This window comes from Aquarana catesbeiana, linkage group LG02, assembly GCF_042186555.1.
Source record: "Aquarana catesbeiana isolate 2022-GZ linkage group LG02, ASM4218655v1, whole genome shotgun sequence".
NCBI lineage: Eukaryota > Metazoa > Chordata > Amphibia > Anura > Ranidae > Aquarana > Aquarana catesbeiana.
Genome location: NC_133325.1, coordinates 168722781 through 168735885, shown reverse-complemented (window position 1 = coordinate 168735885; position 13105 = coordinate 168722781). Strand labels below are relative to the sequence as shown.

Here is a 13105-nt window from a genome sequence, read left to right as displayed (position 1 = left end):
CAAACTCCAATCTGGGTTTTTCATGTTTGTGTCAGCAGTGGGGTCCTCCTGGGTCTCCTATTATAGCGTCCTTTTTCATTCAGTTGGCAGCGTATAGTGTGACCTGACACAGTTGTACCCTGTGCCTGAAGGTCTGATTGAATTTGTCTGGAAGTTGATCGAGGTTCTTTATCCACCATTCGAACAATCCTTTGTTGCAATCTTTGATCATTTTTTCTCTTTCGTCCACGGAGATTAGCTACAGCGCCATGGGCTGTAAACTTTTTGACAATGTTGCGCACAGTGGACCCAGGAACATTAAGATCTCCGTAGATGGACTTGTAACCTTGATATTGTCCATGCTTTTCCACAATTTTTGTTCTCAAATCCTCAGACTATTGTTTGCTGCTCTTTCTCTTCTCCGTGCTCCGTGTGGCACACAGGGACACACAACAGAAAGGTTGAGTAAATTTTTCACCATTTTAACTGGTTGCCGGTCTGATTTCTATATTGTCAGCACCTGTTAATTGATACAGGTGAGTTTAATTACAAATTACAGGAGCATGTCAAACTTGGAATGCAATTCTTACAATTTTGAGAAGGTGCCAATAATTTTGTCCAGTCAATTTTTGGAGTTTTGCGTGGAATATGTCAGATTTGGCTTTTGTTTCTAAACTTTTTCGTGTCATACCAATACAAACAAATGACACATGAGATTGCCTAACAATTTTCTGGCCAAAGTGGTGCATTATCTGACCGAAACGCAGGGGTGCCAATATTTTTGGCCATGACTGTAGGTTACACAGTAGGTGAGGTTGAAAAAAGACACAAGTTCATCAAGTCCAACCTATGTGTGTGATTATATGTCAGTATTAGTAGGTAAAGTTGATCCAGGGAACATCCGATTGTCTCTTGGGGGATCAGGAAGGATTTTGTTTCCCCTGCTGAAGCAACTTGGATCATGCTTTTATTGTAATTTTTTTGCCTTCCTTTGGATCAACTGTGGTTATAGGATTGTGTGTGTGTGTGTGTGTATATATATGTATGTATATAATTATATATTTTTTTTCTCCCTTTTTTATTGGTTGAATTGGGTGGACTTTGTGTCTTTGTTCAGCCAAACTAACTATGTAAAGTGTTAAGGCACCCCCTTCATTTGAATGGGCAGTCTAAAGCACCAAATTTTACAAAAAATAATGCATGTACTATTTTTTTGAAATGCAGAATACCAAGCATGATGGTGTATTACCGTGCACTGCAACACATGTCCATAGGCAAGGTGTGTTGGAGCGACATGTGCAGTACATCTGTACTGTACTATATATGGGTATTTTCTAATGTTTTTTTGTTTTTTATTTTAAGAGCTGCAAGTGCAGAAAAATACCTATTGATCTGCCAGATAATTCAGTGAGCTCATAAGTTGCGGTTTCAATGACACAGGCACTGAATTCCCCTTTTAAAACAGCTATGCTTCTCAGATTAGTTTGTTAAATAAAGTGTTCCCTACTAAGAGGATATTGAATACTCTCCTTTTTTCAGTTCTTGTGGCACAAATCTTTACTGTACCATAGAGAAATCAACAGATGAAGAATCTGCATAATTCCACACTTCCAGGAAGCTGGCTAAGCAAACTACAACGCGTTCCTGATAACTTGGATGACATTTTCTTTGTAGGTGGCCCCTGTCAACATTCTCCCCCTGAGATCCTTCAACTGAAAAAATCATTGGCTGAATAGTGGCTGCATCCCACTGATGCAGATGCTGTTTCTGGTATTCTGACAGCTATTGGAGCTGGCTGTTAGAACACAATAACTGGCAATGCAGCATATTCATCCATCAAGATGGAAGAATCTGTTGGATTTTTTTTTCGATCAGCCCTGAGGATGAACAGAAGAAATCCAGCAGTGTATGGCCAGCATTATGGTGGTTACTCCCACCAGCCCAAACGTCACTAGAGGACACAGTAATGATATAGGGGTTGTCAGACTGAACCAAGGCATGCAGTGAGCTACCAGGAAGCCTTGTGGTAGGATTATGCATATTCTTCAGCCAGTGGTTTCTCTTTACTGCAGTAGAGATGGACAGTGTGGGCACTGGGAAAGGGGAGTTTAAAATATTTGCAGTGAATACTTAATATTTCCACATTTAAGCAACAGTCCAACTATAAGTCACAAAATATGCGGATATAGGTAAGCAGAAAAAAAATATTAATTAGTTCTCTTATTCCTTGATATGTCTTTTTAAATATTGAAAATGTTTGATCGAAATATTAGACGGCAGTGATGCAAATAAGTGTCACAAACAACAGAAAATTTCCCAGTACACTTACCAGGTAGCCTGCAAAAAAAAGCAAGTTGACCCGGTCTAGCAATTCACATTAAAAACAGAAGGTTTAGCCCAGACTCCTGTACTTATTGCAGGCGCTGCCCGTTAAGATACCTCAAACATTTTTTCACGCCGTTCGCTCATTATTCATCAGATTCATCTGGGGTGGAAACCATCCACGTCTCGGCAGAACCTCCTATTACGACCAGAGATTAGAGGCGGTCTCGGATTCCCAGATCCAGCTCTATACTATACTGCGGCACATATGACCAGGGTCGTGGACTGGTGCCGTCACAGTGATTTGAAGCTCTGGGTGTTGCTGGAGCAGGAGGCAGCCAGAGCCCCACTGGCGGGACTACCTTGGGCTGGGAAAACTCCTGCCACCCACTTGACTACTCACCCACTGATTGGACCAAGTCTTATGGAACTGAAGAGGTTTTTCCGATTAGCCTCATTAGGAAACTTTCCATCCCCACTGATGCCACTTATTGGTCATCCGGATTTTCTACCTGGCCTCACTGACCCGTCCTTTCGATCGCAAGCCCCACAGGGACTCATGAGGGCCTCTACGCTCCTGCGTTCCTCTGGTTGGCTAACTACGGAGAACTTGCTCTCAGGTCAGGCACCACTCCAATTAGACCACTGGAGGATCAACCAACTATTTCACTTTCTTGGCTCACTCCCAAACCAACCCACTTTGTCAGAAAGCTCCACTCTTTTGAGGAACTCTGCTTGGGTGAGGGACCGATCCGGAGGTCTTTATCAACCTCCTACAAATCCCTGTTGGACCTTCACGCCACCGAAGATCCCCCATTCTTAGCAAAATGGGAGAGAGACTTGCAAGTCACCTTCACAGAACCCCAAAAAGAACGCATACTCTTTTTCACACAGAAATCCTCTATGTGCAGCAAATACCAAGAGACCGCATATAAAATAGTGACGCGCTGGTACAGAACCCCTTCAGTGCTAGCTAAGATATTTCCTGTACAAACTGACCGCTGCTGGCGCTGCAACCTACACCCAGGCACTCTATTACATATTTTCTGGGACTGCCCTGTGCTCCAAACTTTTTGGCAGCCGGTGCTTAAGCTCATACACAAACTCACGGATATCTCCCTTCAGGATAATCCAGCTGCGGTTCTTCTTAACCTTACTCCCCTGTCAAGGAAACGTTACCACAAATCCCTCCTCAAACATCTCCTTAATGCGGCTCGGGCTAGCATTTCACCTCTTTGGAAGCAACAGTCTGCGCCAACGGTGACCCAATGGTTCGCAAGGGTGAAACAGATGGAGGATCTGACCTCTGCGTTGCGGGATAAGTCGGAGGAACATAAGTCCAGATGGTTTCATTGGAACCTTTTTCGCTTCTCCGACGAATTCCACCAATACTTGTCAGGATCCATCGTCTAGGATCCCCATCGACAGTTCTGCATTACCGAATTTGGCTCCCCGGGGGCAACTGTACCTCCCCCCGGGGGGTGTTGATATTATGTATATATGTGTGTGTGTGTGTGTATATATATATATATATATATATATATATATATATATATATATATATATATATACATATGTATGTACATATATATATATATATATGTACATATATATATGTGTATGTATGATTCATTTTTTTTTGCTAGCTCTCATTCTCTCGGTCTCGTCCTCTCTCTTTTTCTCTCTTCTCTGTCTTCTCTTTCTACCTTTACTATTTCTCTATTTCAACAAAAAAGACACAAAAAGTGATAGGCACAGATGTTTAAGTTTACATTATATTAGACTTCAGCGAGTGGTATCTCAGTCTAACTGAATAATAACCTTCACTCACATGTAACTGTTATGTTTTTGACTGTTATACTTGACGTGTTCATTACAGTTTAAATGCAATGCGAAGCTATCATTATATTTGTATCTGTGTCATATCTTTAAATAAAAAACTAAAATGAGCCATTTATAGTACAAAAAGTACAAAAAATAATAATGTAAATATTACTTTCACAGTTCTACAGTAAAAAAAATGAACCCCTTACAGTAGTGACTATCTGCTTTTTTTTGCATTATAAAGGGCTAATTTTAGTTTTTTTTAACCGCATTATGTTACTAAACGTCTTATGCACTGTACACACGGTCGGAATCTCCAACAGAAAAAAATGGGAGCTTTTCATAGTATATTCCGACCGTGTGTATGCCCCATCTGACTTTTTACGTCCAAAATTCAGACGGACTTAGAGAACATGTTTTATGTTTTTCCGACGGAACAAATTCCTATCAGGAAAACGGCTCGTCTGTATGCTGTTCCGACGTACCAAAAATGACACATGCTCTGAAGCAAGTACGGGACGTCGTACATGTTGTACATCACTGCGTTCTTGACGGTCGGAATTTGGTGTGACCGTGTGTGTACAAGACAGCTTGAGCAGAATTCTGTCGGAAAAACCTTCAGAGTTTATTCCGACGGCAAAACCGGTCGTGTGTACAGGGCATTAGACCTGGTTCACATTTATGTGTTTGTTTTTTGGTGCTTTCTCAGAAACGCACTACAGTTCATTTACATGGTTTCCTATGGGACACATTCACATCTAGGCTTTTTTCAGCCGCTGCGTATTTGCAAAAGGGTCAGGGACTTTTTCTTTAAAGCAATACGGTGCTTTTTTGGTTCAATATACTTCAATGAAGAAGCTGCAGAAAAGCATGTAATGTGTTTTTGCAGCAGTTTGTGTTTTTGTAATCTGCCCAACAACAAATTGGCCCAAAAAAAAGCAAAACCGCAAATTCGAACAAAATCAAGTGTGCAAAAATCAAAACGCACAGCAAAAAGCACTGCAGAAATAGATCAAAAGCAAACTGCATAGGTGTGCCCCGAGCCTTTTGCTGGCCACACGGATCAATTTTCAGACGAGAATATTCAGACGAAAAATCTTTGTACATTCGCTGAATGAAAGAATGTTTAAAATTTTCACTTGTTTTTAACATTCCGTTTTTAAAATAATTGTAATTTCAGAACGTAAACCACATACACTGTCTGAAAATTCCTTTGACCAAGAAGTTTTCTATTTCCAAATTTTCCCGTCACTGTGGTTGAAAATGAATATCGATTTGACCCCACTAACAATTAGAAAATCAAACGTACGTTCTTAAAATGACATTTTTTTTTTTTAAGGAAGATATTTGTTTTAATTTAATTTTTTTTGATAAAAAAATTTGATCTCTGAGTCTGATGCTATTCACCAGATTCACTCTTTAATAGTTCATATCCACTAATAACATATACAGTATATCTCTCCTCTAATAGTATATACAGTATATATCGCCTCTAATAATATATACAGTATATCTCCTCTAATAGTATATACAGTATATCTCTTCTCTAATAGTATACACAGTATATCTCTTCTGTCTGTTACAGAGTGGATTAGATATTTTGCTACCTAACCATATATTTGGTTATTTATATTTGCCACTGCATAGAGATATTTTAGAATAAATTGCCCTTTTTAAAAAAAACTTTACATATTAACTAAATGATACACCACATTTTTTTTAAGGTTATTAACCGTTGAATTGATTTAATCAAAACAATAATCGGCCAACTAATCAATTATGAAAATAATCGTTAGTTGCAGCCCTAGAATGATGGCACTGTAATTACTTTAATAAAATCTAAGTACCTTTTTTCCTAATCAATATACAGCTGTCACGTGACACAGCTCTTTCCCAGCCTGTCTGTAGAGAAAAATAAGCAGGAGGACTGCTCTCTATGCCCCTGTTAGGGAGATGTACCATCTCTATTTGCCCTGTTTATCATTGAAAGTAAAACCAAAAGAAAATCACAAATTTTGAAATCCCAGAAAAGTAATGGAGGGGAATTCCTCCAATGGGGTCACTAGTTCTGGTGACCTGGGGGTCTTCAAGGAATTCCCTTAATTTGCAGAGATTTCCTCTCACTTCCTGTTTGGCTATGGGACAGGAAGTGAAGGGAAATCTCCGCAATGGGACACAGATTGCGAGAAAATTTGAAAGGGGTTATAATCGTCCTCCATTGCTCTATCCAAAATGGGGGGAAAAAAAGTTTTGTCTATCGTTCTACTTTAACATCAATAAACTATTGTCATATAAATATATATATTTGAAATCAAATCTTTATTATTTTTTGGCAATAACATTGTGTGGGCGGATTTATGCCAGTCACAGGCTGTCACTCCCCTCCAGCCTGCGTCTTTAGAATAAGAGGGAGGTGAAGCCTCCATCAATCTACCTGTAATATCCCACCCCTCTTGTGTTTGGCTGGTTAGTAAGCATGGAGGAGGAGGGAAGGAATGGGTTGTCATTTTCCACTGTGTATACGCCCTCATGTGTGACTATGGGCTGCTCAGATGTGATAGGGAGGAAATGATCAGCATAGAAACTCTCTTAAATCTAAGCATGTGCAGAGTTACCACCACAGCTGCAAAATCCCTAGCTGAATGGGGAAGGCATAAGGAAGAGATAGAGAACAGCTGGATCAACCAAGTTTTTTTTGCAGACTACAGAAAATGAATGAGCTATATATAAACAGCATGTAATACACCATTTATTGATAGTTTTTTTTATGAGGTAGGTTTAGTGACACTTTAATGGAAGCATGTAGTGGAGACTGCCATTTCGGTCCTTATCTGAAAGTTCTTGTTGCTTGGCTGTTTCAGTACTTTAGGTCTCCAAACCCCCGCCCGCTTGTGTGTTTTGTCGGGCCTGCAGCTCACCCAGACTCTGCCAACCTAGCATTGCCGATCTGCTGCCTTTTAAAAGCAGCTGCTGTTATCAGCAGTATGTCTGGCAGGTCCCGCAAACAAAGCAGCTCCCCCCACACCCTCCCATGCTGCCGCTGTGCTGAGGATTGGCTGCTGGGACCGCTGATGTCCTAGCAACCAGTGACGTCATCAGCGTGGCACCTCCTGGCTCCCCCTGCTGTTAGTATTGATGCTTCTGCATGTGTAGCAGCGGGCAGGAGTTGGGAGGTGCAGGAGAGTTGAAGTCTGCTTGAGGCAAATGGGCATAAATGTGCTGAAGACATGTACAGGAGACTCTGCTGGGGACACTGATGATGGGGAGACTCTGCTTATGGGGACACGGATGATGGGGAGACTCTGCTTATGGGGACACGGATGATGGGGAGACTCTGCTTATGGGGACACGGATGATGGGGAGACTCTGCTGGGGACACAAGTGCGGAAAGGCTCTGATGGGGGGACACAGACGTATGGCAAGGCTCTGATGGGGACACAGACGTGTGGAAGACTGATAGGGACACAGATGTGCAAAAACGACCCTTGTAAAATATATTAATTTATTTAAATTTTATTAATTCATTTATACATAACTGATTTTTTTTCGGCTTTGGAGACCCCTGCTTTAGGTCATGGAACCAAAGCAAACATACAGCAAGTAAAGTCTATTTGCACACTTAGGGCATTTGACTCAAAAAATAAAAGGGGCCATGGATCAGTGTGATAGCCAGGCAGTCAGCATTTTCAGAAGTAGAGGTCAGCAGTGGCAGCTTCTATACTTTCCTCAACTTAAAAATGTAATTAATATCCATTATTACCTTTAGTCTCTTCATTGCTATCCTTACTGTTTTGCTTTCACTTAATATTTATAATTTATTCATTGCATCAGTTAGGTTAAAGAAACACGGTGACTTTTTTATTGCCCGCAGGTTTTTAACTTTGATCCTAGAGCAGTGGTGAAGAGGCGCAGCGCAGAAGACGTAAAAGCTGAGGAGGACATGACCAAACTCTGCAACCATCGTAGGAAAATTGTGGCCCTTGCTACTTTGTACAAGAGCATTGAAAGTACTCCCCTTGCACTACAAAATCAAGCTGCTGGTATGTATTTCTTATGTTTCTATCAACTTGTCTTCCAGCTTATATTGAAAACATGAGATGAGGTGTAAACCCGTTCACACATTCAGATTTGTCCTAGCCATCATCTGCATCATAGAGGAGATCTCCTCCAAACCGCAGTGTAGCTCTGACTGCAGCTACTATTTATAGAAGCTGATTCCAGCAACCAGTCAACCAATCTATCACAGTGGCTGTTCATTCGCCACCAGTAAAACATTAGTAGAAATGATGTCCAGAGATTTCCAGTATATATAGCGCCTCGAAAAAGTATTCATACCCCTTGAAATTTTCCTCATTTTGTGTTACAATGAAAAAACATAAATTGATTTTATGTGATAGACCAACAAGTGGCACGTAATTGTGAAGTGGAAGGAAAATGATAAATGTTTTTCAAAATTTTTTACAAATAAATATCTGAAAAGTGTGGTGTGCATTTGTATTCAGCCCCCTTTACTCTGATACCCCTAACTAAAATCTAGTGGAACCACTTGCCTTCAGAAGTCACCTAATTAGCAAATAGAGTCCACCTGTGTGTAATTTATTTCTCAGTATAAATACAGCTGTTCTGTGAATCCCTCAGAGGTTTGTAAGAGAACCTTAGTGAACAAACCGCGTCATGAAGGCCAAGGAACACACCAGACAGGTCAGGGATAAAGTTGTGGAGACATTTAAAGCAGGGTTAGGTTACAAAAAAAAAAGTCCCAAGCTTTGAACATCCCACAGAGCACTGTTCAATCCATCATCCGAAAATGGAAAGCGTATGGCACAACTGCAAACCTACAAAGGCATGTGAGTGATAGTGTTGCGCTGTCAATATAGGAAATAAATAAATTGTTTAAACCTATACAATAAATAACATGATATGCACAAAATACTTCATAAAAAAAAAACAAATATATATGCATTGCTTCTATAATATCCATTAACTGAAGTGCCAATAAAGAGACTAATAAAAGTATTGAAATAAAGTCCCAGTGTTGTCACTATGAATCCAAAAGTCCTGTTGCAGTAAAGTTCTCTAATTTTTCCACGTTCCAAAAAAGTGAATAAAAGTGATTGGTGTCTCTTCTTATATAGTGTGTATAACACCTCAGTGCTCACAAGCCTCTCACCTTACAGCTGCTCCTTACGGCTATGAAAGCACTTGGGCTTTCACACTGAGACTGCAGGGGAGCCGTTTTTCAGGCACTATATTTAGCCCAAAAGCGCCTGAAAAACGCCTGTGTGTGTGAAAGGGGTCTACTGCTGTAAGGTAACAGCATTGGGTGTAGATAACTCTCCTAGAGGATCCTTGTGCCTCCACTTATCTCTGGGGATCTCTCTGCAATGGACACAGCTCTTAGAACTGGATAGATGGCAATACCTCCTTAAAAGTGATCCTGGGGTTCAACCTGGTCTCCACGATGGTGGTATATAAACAAAAGGGACTCCGATAGTGTAATATAGTTTTTTCAAGCAATATTTATTATAAAAACGGCATGATTCTACTCGCATTAAAAACTATTCGCAAGACATATAATCCTACGAGCGGCGAGCTCGTACTCCTACGTCACTTCCGGTCTCTCTTTTGCCCAATCCCGGCGCGTATCGCCACATGTCACGTGACGTCATCAGGATTTCCAGATGAAACATGAAACGTGACAATGTGCGTCGGAATTGGGCGACAGACCAGAAGTGACGTAGGATTACAAGCTTGTGGGATTATAAAACTTGCTAATCGTTTTTAATGTGAGTAGAATCACGCAGTTTCTATAATAAATATTGCTTGAAAAACTATATTACACTATCAGAGCCGCTTTTATTTATATACCACCATTGTGGAGGAAACCAGGTTGAACTCCAGGATCACCTTTAAGGAGGTGTTGCCGTCTGTCCGGTTCTAAGGGCTGCGTCCATTGCAGAGAGATCCCCAGAGATAAGTGGAGGCACAAGGATCCCCTAGGAGAGTTATCTGCGCCCAATGCTGTTTCCTTACAGCAGTAAGGTGAGAGGCGTGTGAGTACTGAGGTGTCATACACACTATATAAGAAGACACCAATCACTTTTATTCGCTTTTTGGAATGTGGAAGAATTGGAGCACTTTATTGCAGCTGCATTTTTGGATTCATAGTGACAACACTGGGAATTTATTTATTTCAATACTTTTATTAGTGACTTTATTGGCACATGAGTTTATGGATACTATAGAAGCAATGCATATATATTGTCTTTTTTTATGAAGTATTTTGTGCATATCTTGTTTTTTATTGTATAGGTTTACACAATTTATTTCCTATATTGACAGCTCAACACCATCACTATTACTCACACACCTTTTTAGCCACGGATTTGCTTATCAGTGTTTGCGGCAGTCATATTCACTATTTCATTATTTTATGTGATAGTACGGGAGTACCACTTTGTTTCACTACCAAGACATGGCCATCCACCTAAATTGATAGGCCGGACAAGGAGAGCATTCATTGGAGAAGTAGCCAAGAGGCCCATGGTAGCTCTAGAGATCCACAGCTCAGGTCGAAGAATCTGTCCACAGGATAACTATTAGTCGTGCACTTCACAAATCTGGCCTTTATGAAAGAGTGGCAAGAAGAAAATCATTGTTGAAAGAAAGCCATAAGAAGTTCCGTTTGCAGTCTGCGAGAAGCCATGTGGGGATACAGCAAATGTGCTCTGGTCAGAAGAGACCAAAATTAAACTTTTTTGGTGGAAAACTAACACTGCACATCATCCTGAACACACCATCCCCACCGTGAAACACGGTGGTGGCAGCATCATGTTGCTGTGAGGATTCTTTTCTTCAGCAGGGACAGGGGAGCTGGTCAGAGTGGATGGGGAGATGAATGGAGCCAAATACAGGGCAATCTTAGAATAAAACCTGTTAGAGTCTGCAAAAGACTTGAGACTAGGGCGGGGGTTCACCTTCCAGCAGAACGACCCTAAACATGCAGCCAGAGCTACAATGAAATTATTTAGATCAAAGCATATTCATGAGTTAGAATGGCCCAGTCAAAGTCCAGACCTAAAGCCAATTGGGAATCCGTGGCAAGACTTGAAAATTGCTGTTCACAGATGCTCTCCATCCAATCTGACAGACCTTGAGCTATTTTGGCAAAAATGTCACTCTCTAGATGTGCAAAGCTGGTAGAGACATACCCAAAAAGATTTGCAGCTGTTCTACAAAGGCGGTTCAACAAAGAATTAACTCGGGGGGGCTGAATACAATTGCACGCCACACTTTTCCCGTATTTGTAAAAAAAATTTGGAAACCATTTATCATTTTCCTTCCACTTCACAATCATGTGCCACTTTGTGTTGGTCTATCACTAAAAAACACCAATTAAATACATTTACTTTTTTTGTTTCAAGGGTATTAATACTTTTTATTAGTTTGCAGACGCTATAACTTTTGCTCTAACCAATTAACATACACTTGATGGGATTCATTTTTTTTCTTTTTGTACAAGTACCTTTTTTTCCTTTCCTTATATTTTTTTTTTATTATTAAATTACTGTCACTTGGTCGCCTCAGGGAGGTAGGTCATCTCTGGTCTCCCATTGGCTCCTGGGATATGCGCCTCAGTGTTACCACACATGGTGAGATTAGAATGTGTATACTGGGTAGCCAGCTGCTCCAAATACAGGCAGATAACGGCTGGTGGCTTCAGATGCCAGCAGATGACATGGCCGTTGCCAGCAGTTCTAGAATGACAGTTCAGGTATGGAAATAAATATTTTAAACACTATTATCAGTAATAGCAATGCTTAATGTAAGAACAGCAATAATTAAGAAGCACAAACATATATCATTTAAAAATTGAAAATTACAAAATTACTCAGGAAGACTGTAGCTACTCCTCCTTTAATTCACTGAACCCTGTGAATGAATGATGCTGGGGTGTGAACGGAGCCACGAACAGCCACGTTCTTTTTTAATTGTAACAACAGTTACGGGGAGGAAATCCCCAGGCCCACCGTCACCATGGGGGGGTGGGGGGGTGTCTTTGGAAGAGCAGGCAGATGCTGGACATGTTGCATGTTACCTCCTAAATATGGGTGTAACATGTTCACAAAGGTGAAACTTATCCTTTAACATTATTCCTTAACCTAGCACCTAAAATGATCCCATGATGCTTCTAAAATTTAAACGACTTCAGACCCAGCTCTTAACCTAATTCTTAAAGTGGAACTATACTGCATCTGAGTACTACAAACCAAAAATGCTATTTAATTCATTTTTAATATTCAAAGCAAACTCCCCCATCCATACATGTCTCCATGCTCTATTTAGCTTTGAACCCCCCCCACCGTGGCCATCATGAGTAAGGACAGATGATTCATGTAGCATTTACTTCCTAGAGTCCATCTCCCCTAACTAACCCCTGAAGAAATGTAAAAAAAATAAAGTTTAAAACAAGCAAATATTATCTACTTTCCTATCTATTTACTAAAGCTAGAAGCATAAGGATATAAGGGTTTGCATCCCCATACAAGTCTACAGGAATGCAAAATCCATGTGAAGCAGATCAAATGCTAGTCAGGAGGTCAACTGCACCTGTCAGTGAATTCTGAATGGTCTCAGAACTGTCTCAACCTGATGTCATACAGATGCCAGGCATTGACACAACCCAAAGCCTGTTGATGTAGGCTTTAAAACACAGCTCCTGAGCTCCCTCATGTAAGTAAAATATTGTACAAAGATCACATAGTCTTTGAGTGTCAGATGTTCCATGCCATTGCAAATGGCAAATTGTTTATTGTTTTTAGTCATACTCTGCCTGGTAGACTTGAGATAAGAGTATCAGCAAAGCACAATCAAGAAGCTCGGTTTATATGCACTATATTACCAAAAGTACTGGGACACCTGCCTTTACACGCTCTTTATTGTCATCCCAGTTTTAGTCCATAGGGATCAATATTGAGTT

General features: G+C 40.5%; 1 protein-coding gene across 5 annotated transcripts in view; it reads left to right on the top strand.

The window, feature by feature from the left end:
• The window catches only part of MBD6 (methyl-CpG binding domain protein 6), a 153619-nt gene that overhangs the window by 57469 nt on the left and 83045 nt on the right, over positions 1 to 13105 (top strand). For all 5 annotated transcript variants that reach the window (XM_073613787.1, XM_073613790.1, XM_073613789.1 and 2 more), the window contains exon 5: positions 7997 to 8165. In XM_073613787.1, the coding sequence (XP_073469888.1) occupies positions 7997 to 8165 (169 nt within the window). The remainder of the gene's footprint in view (positions 1 to 7996; positions 8166 to 13105) is intronic.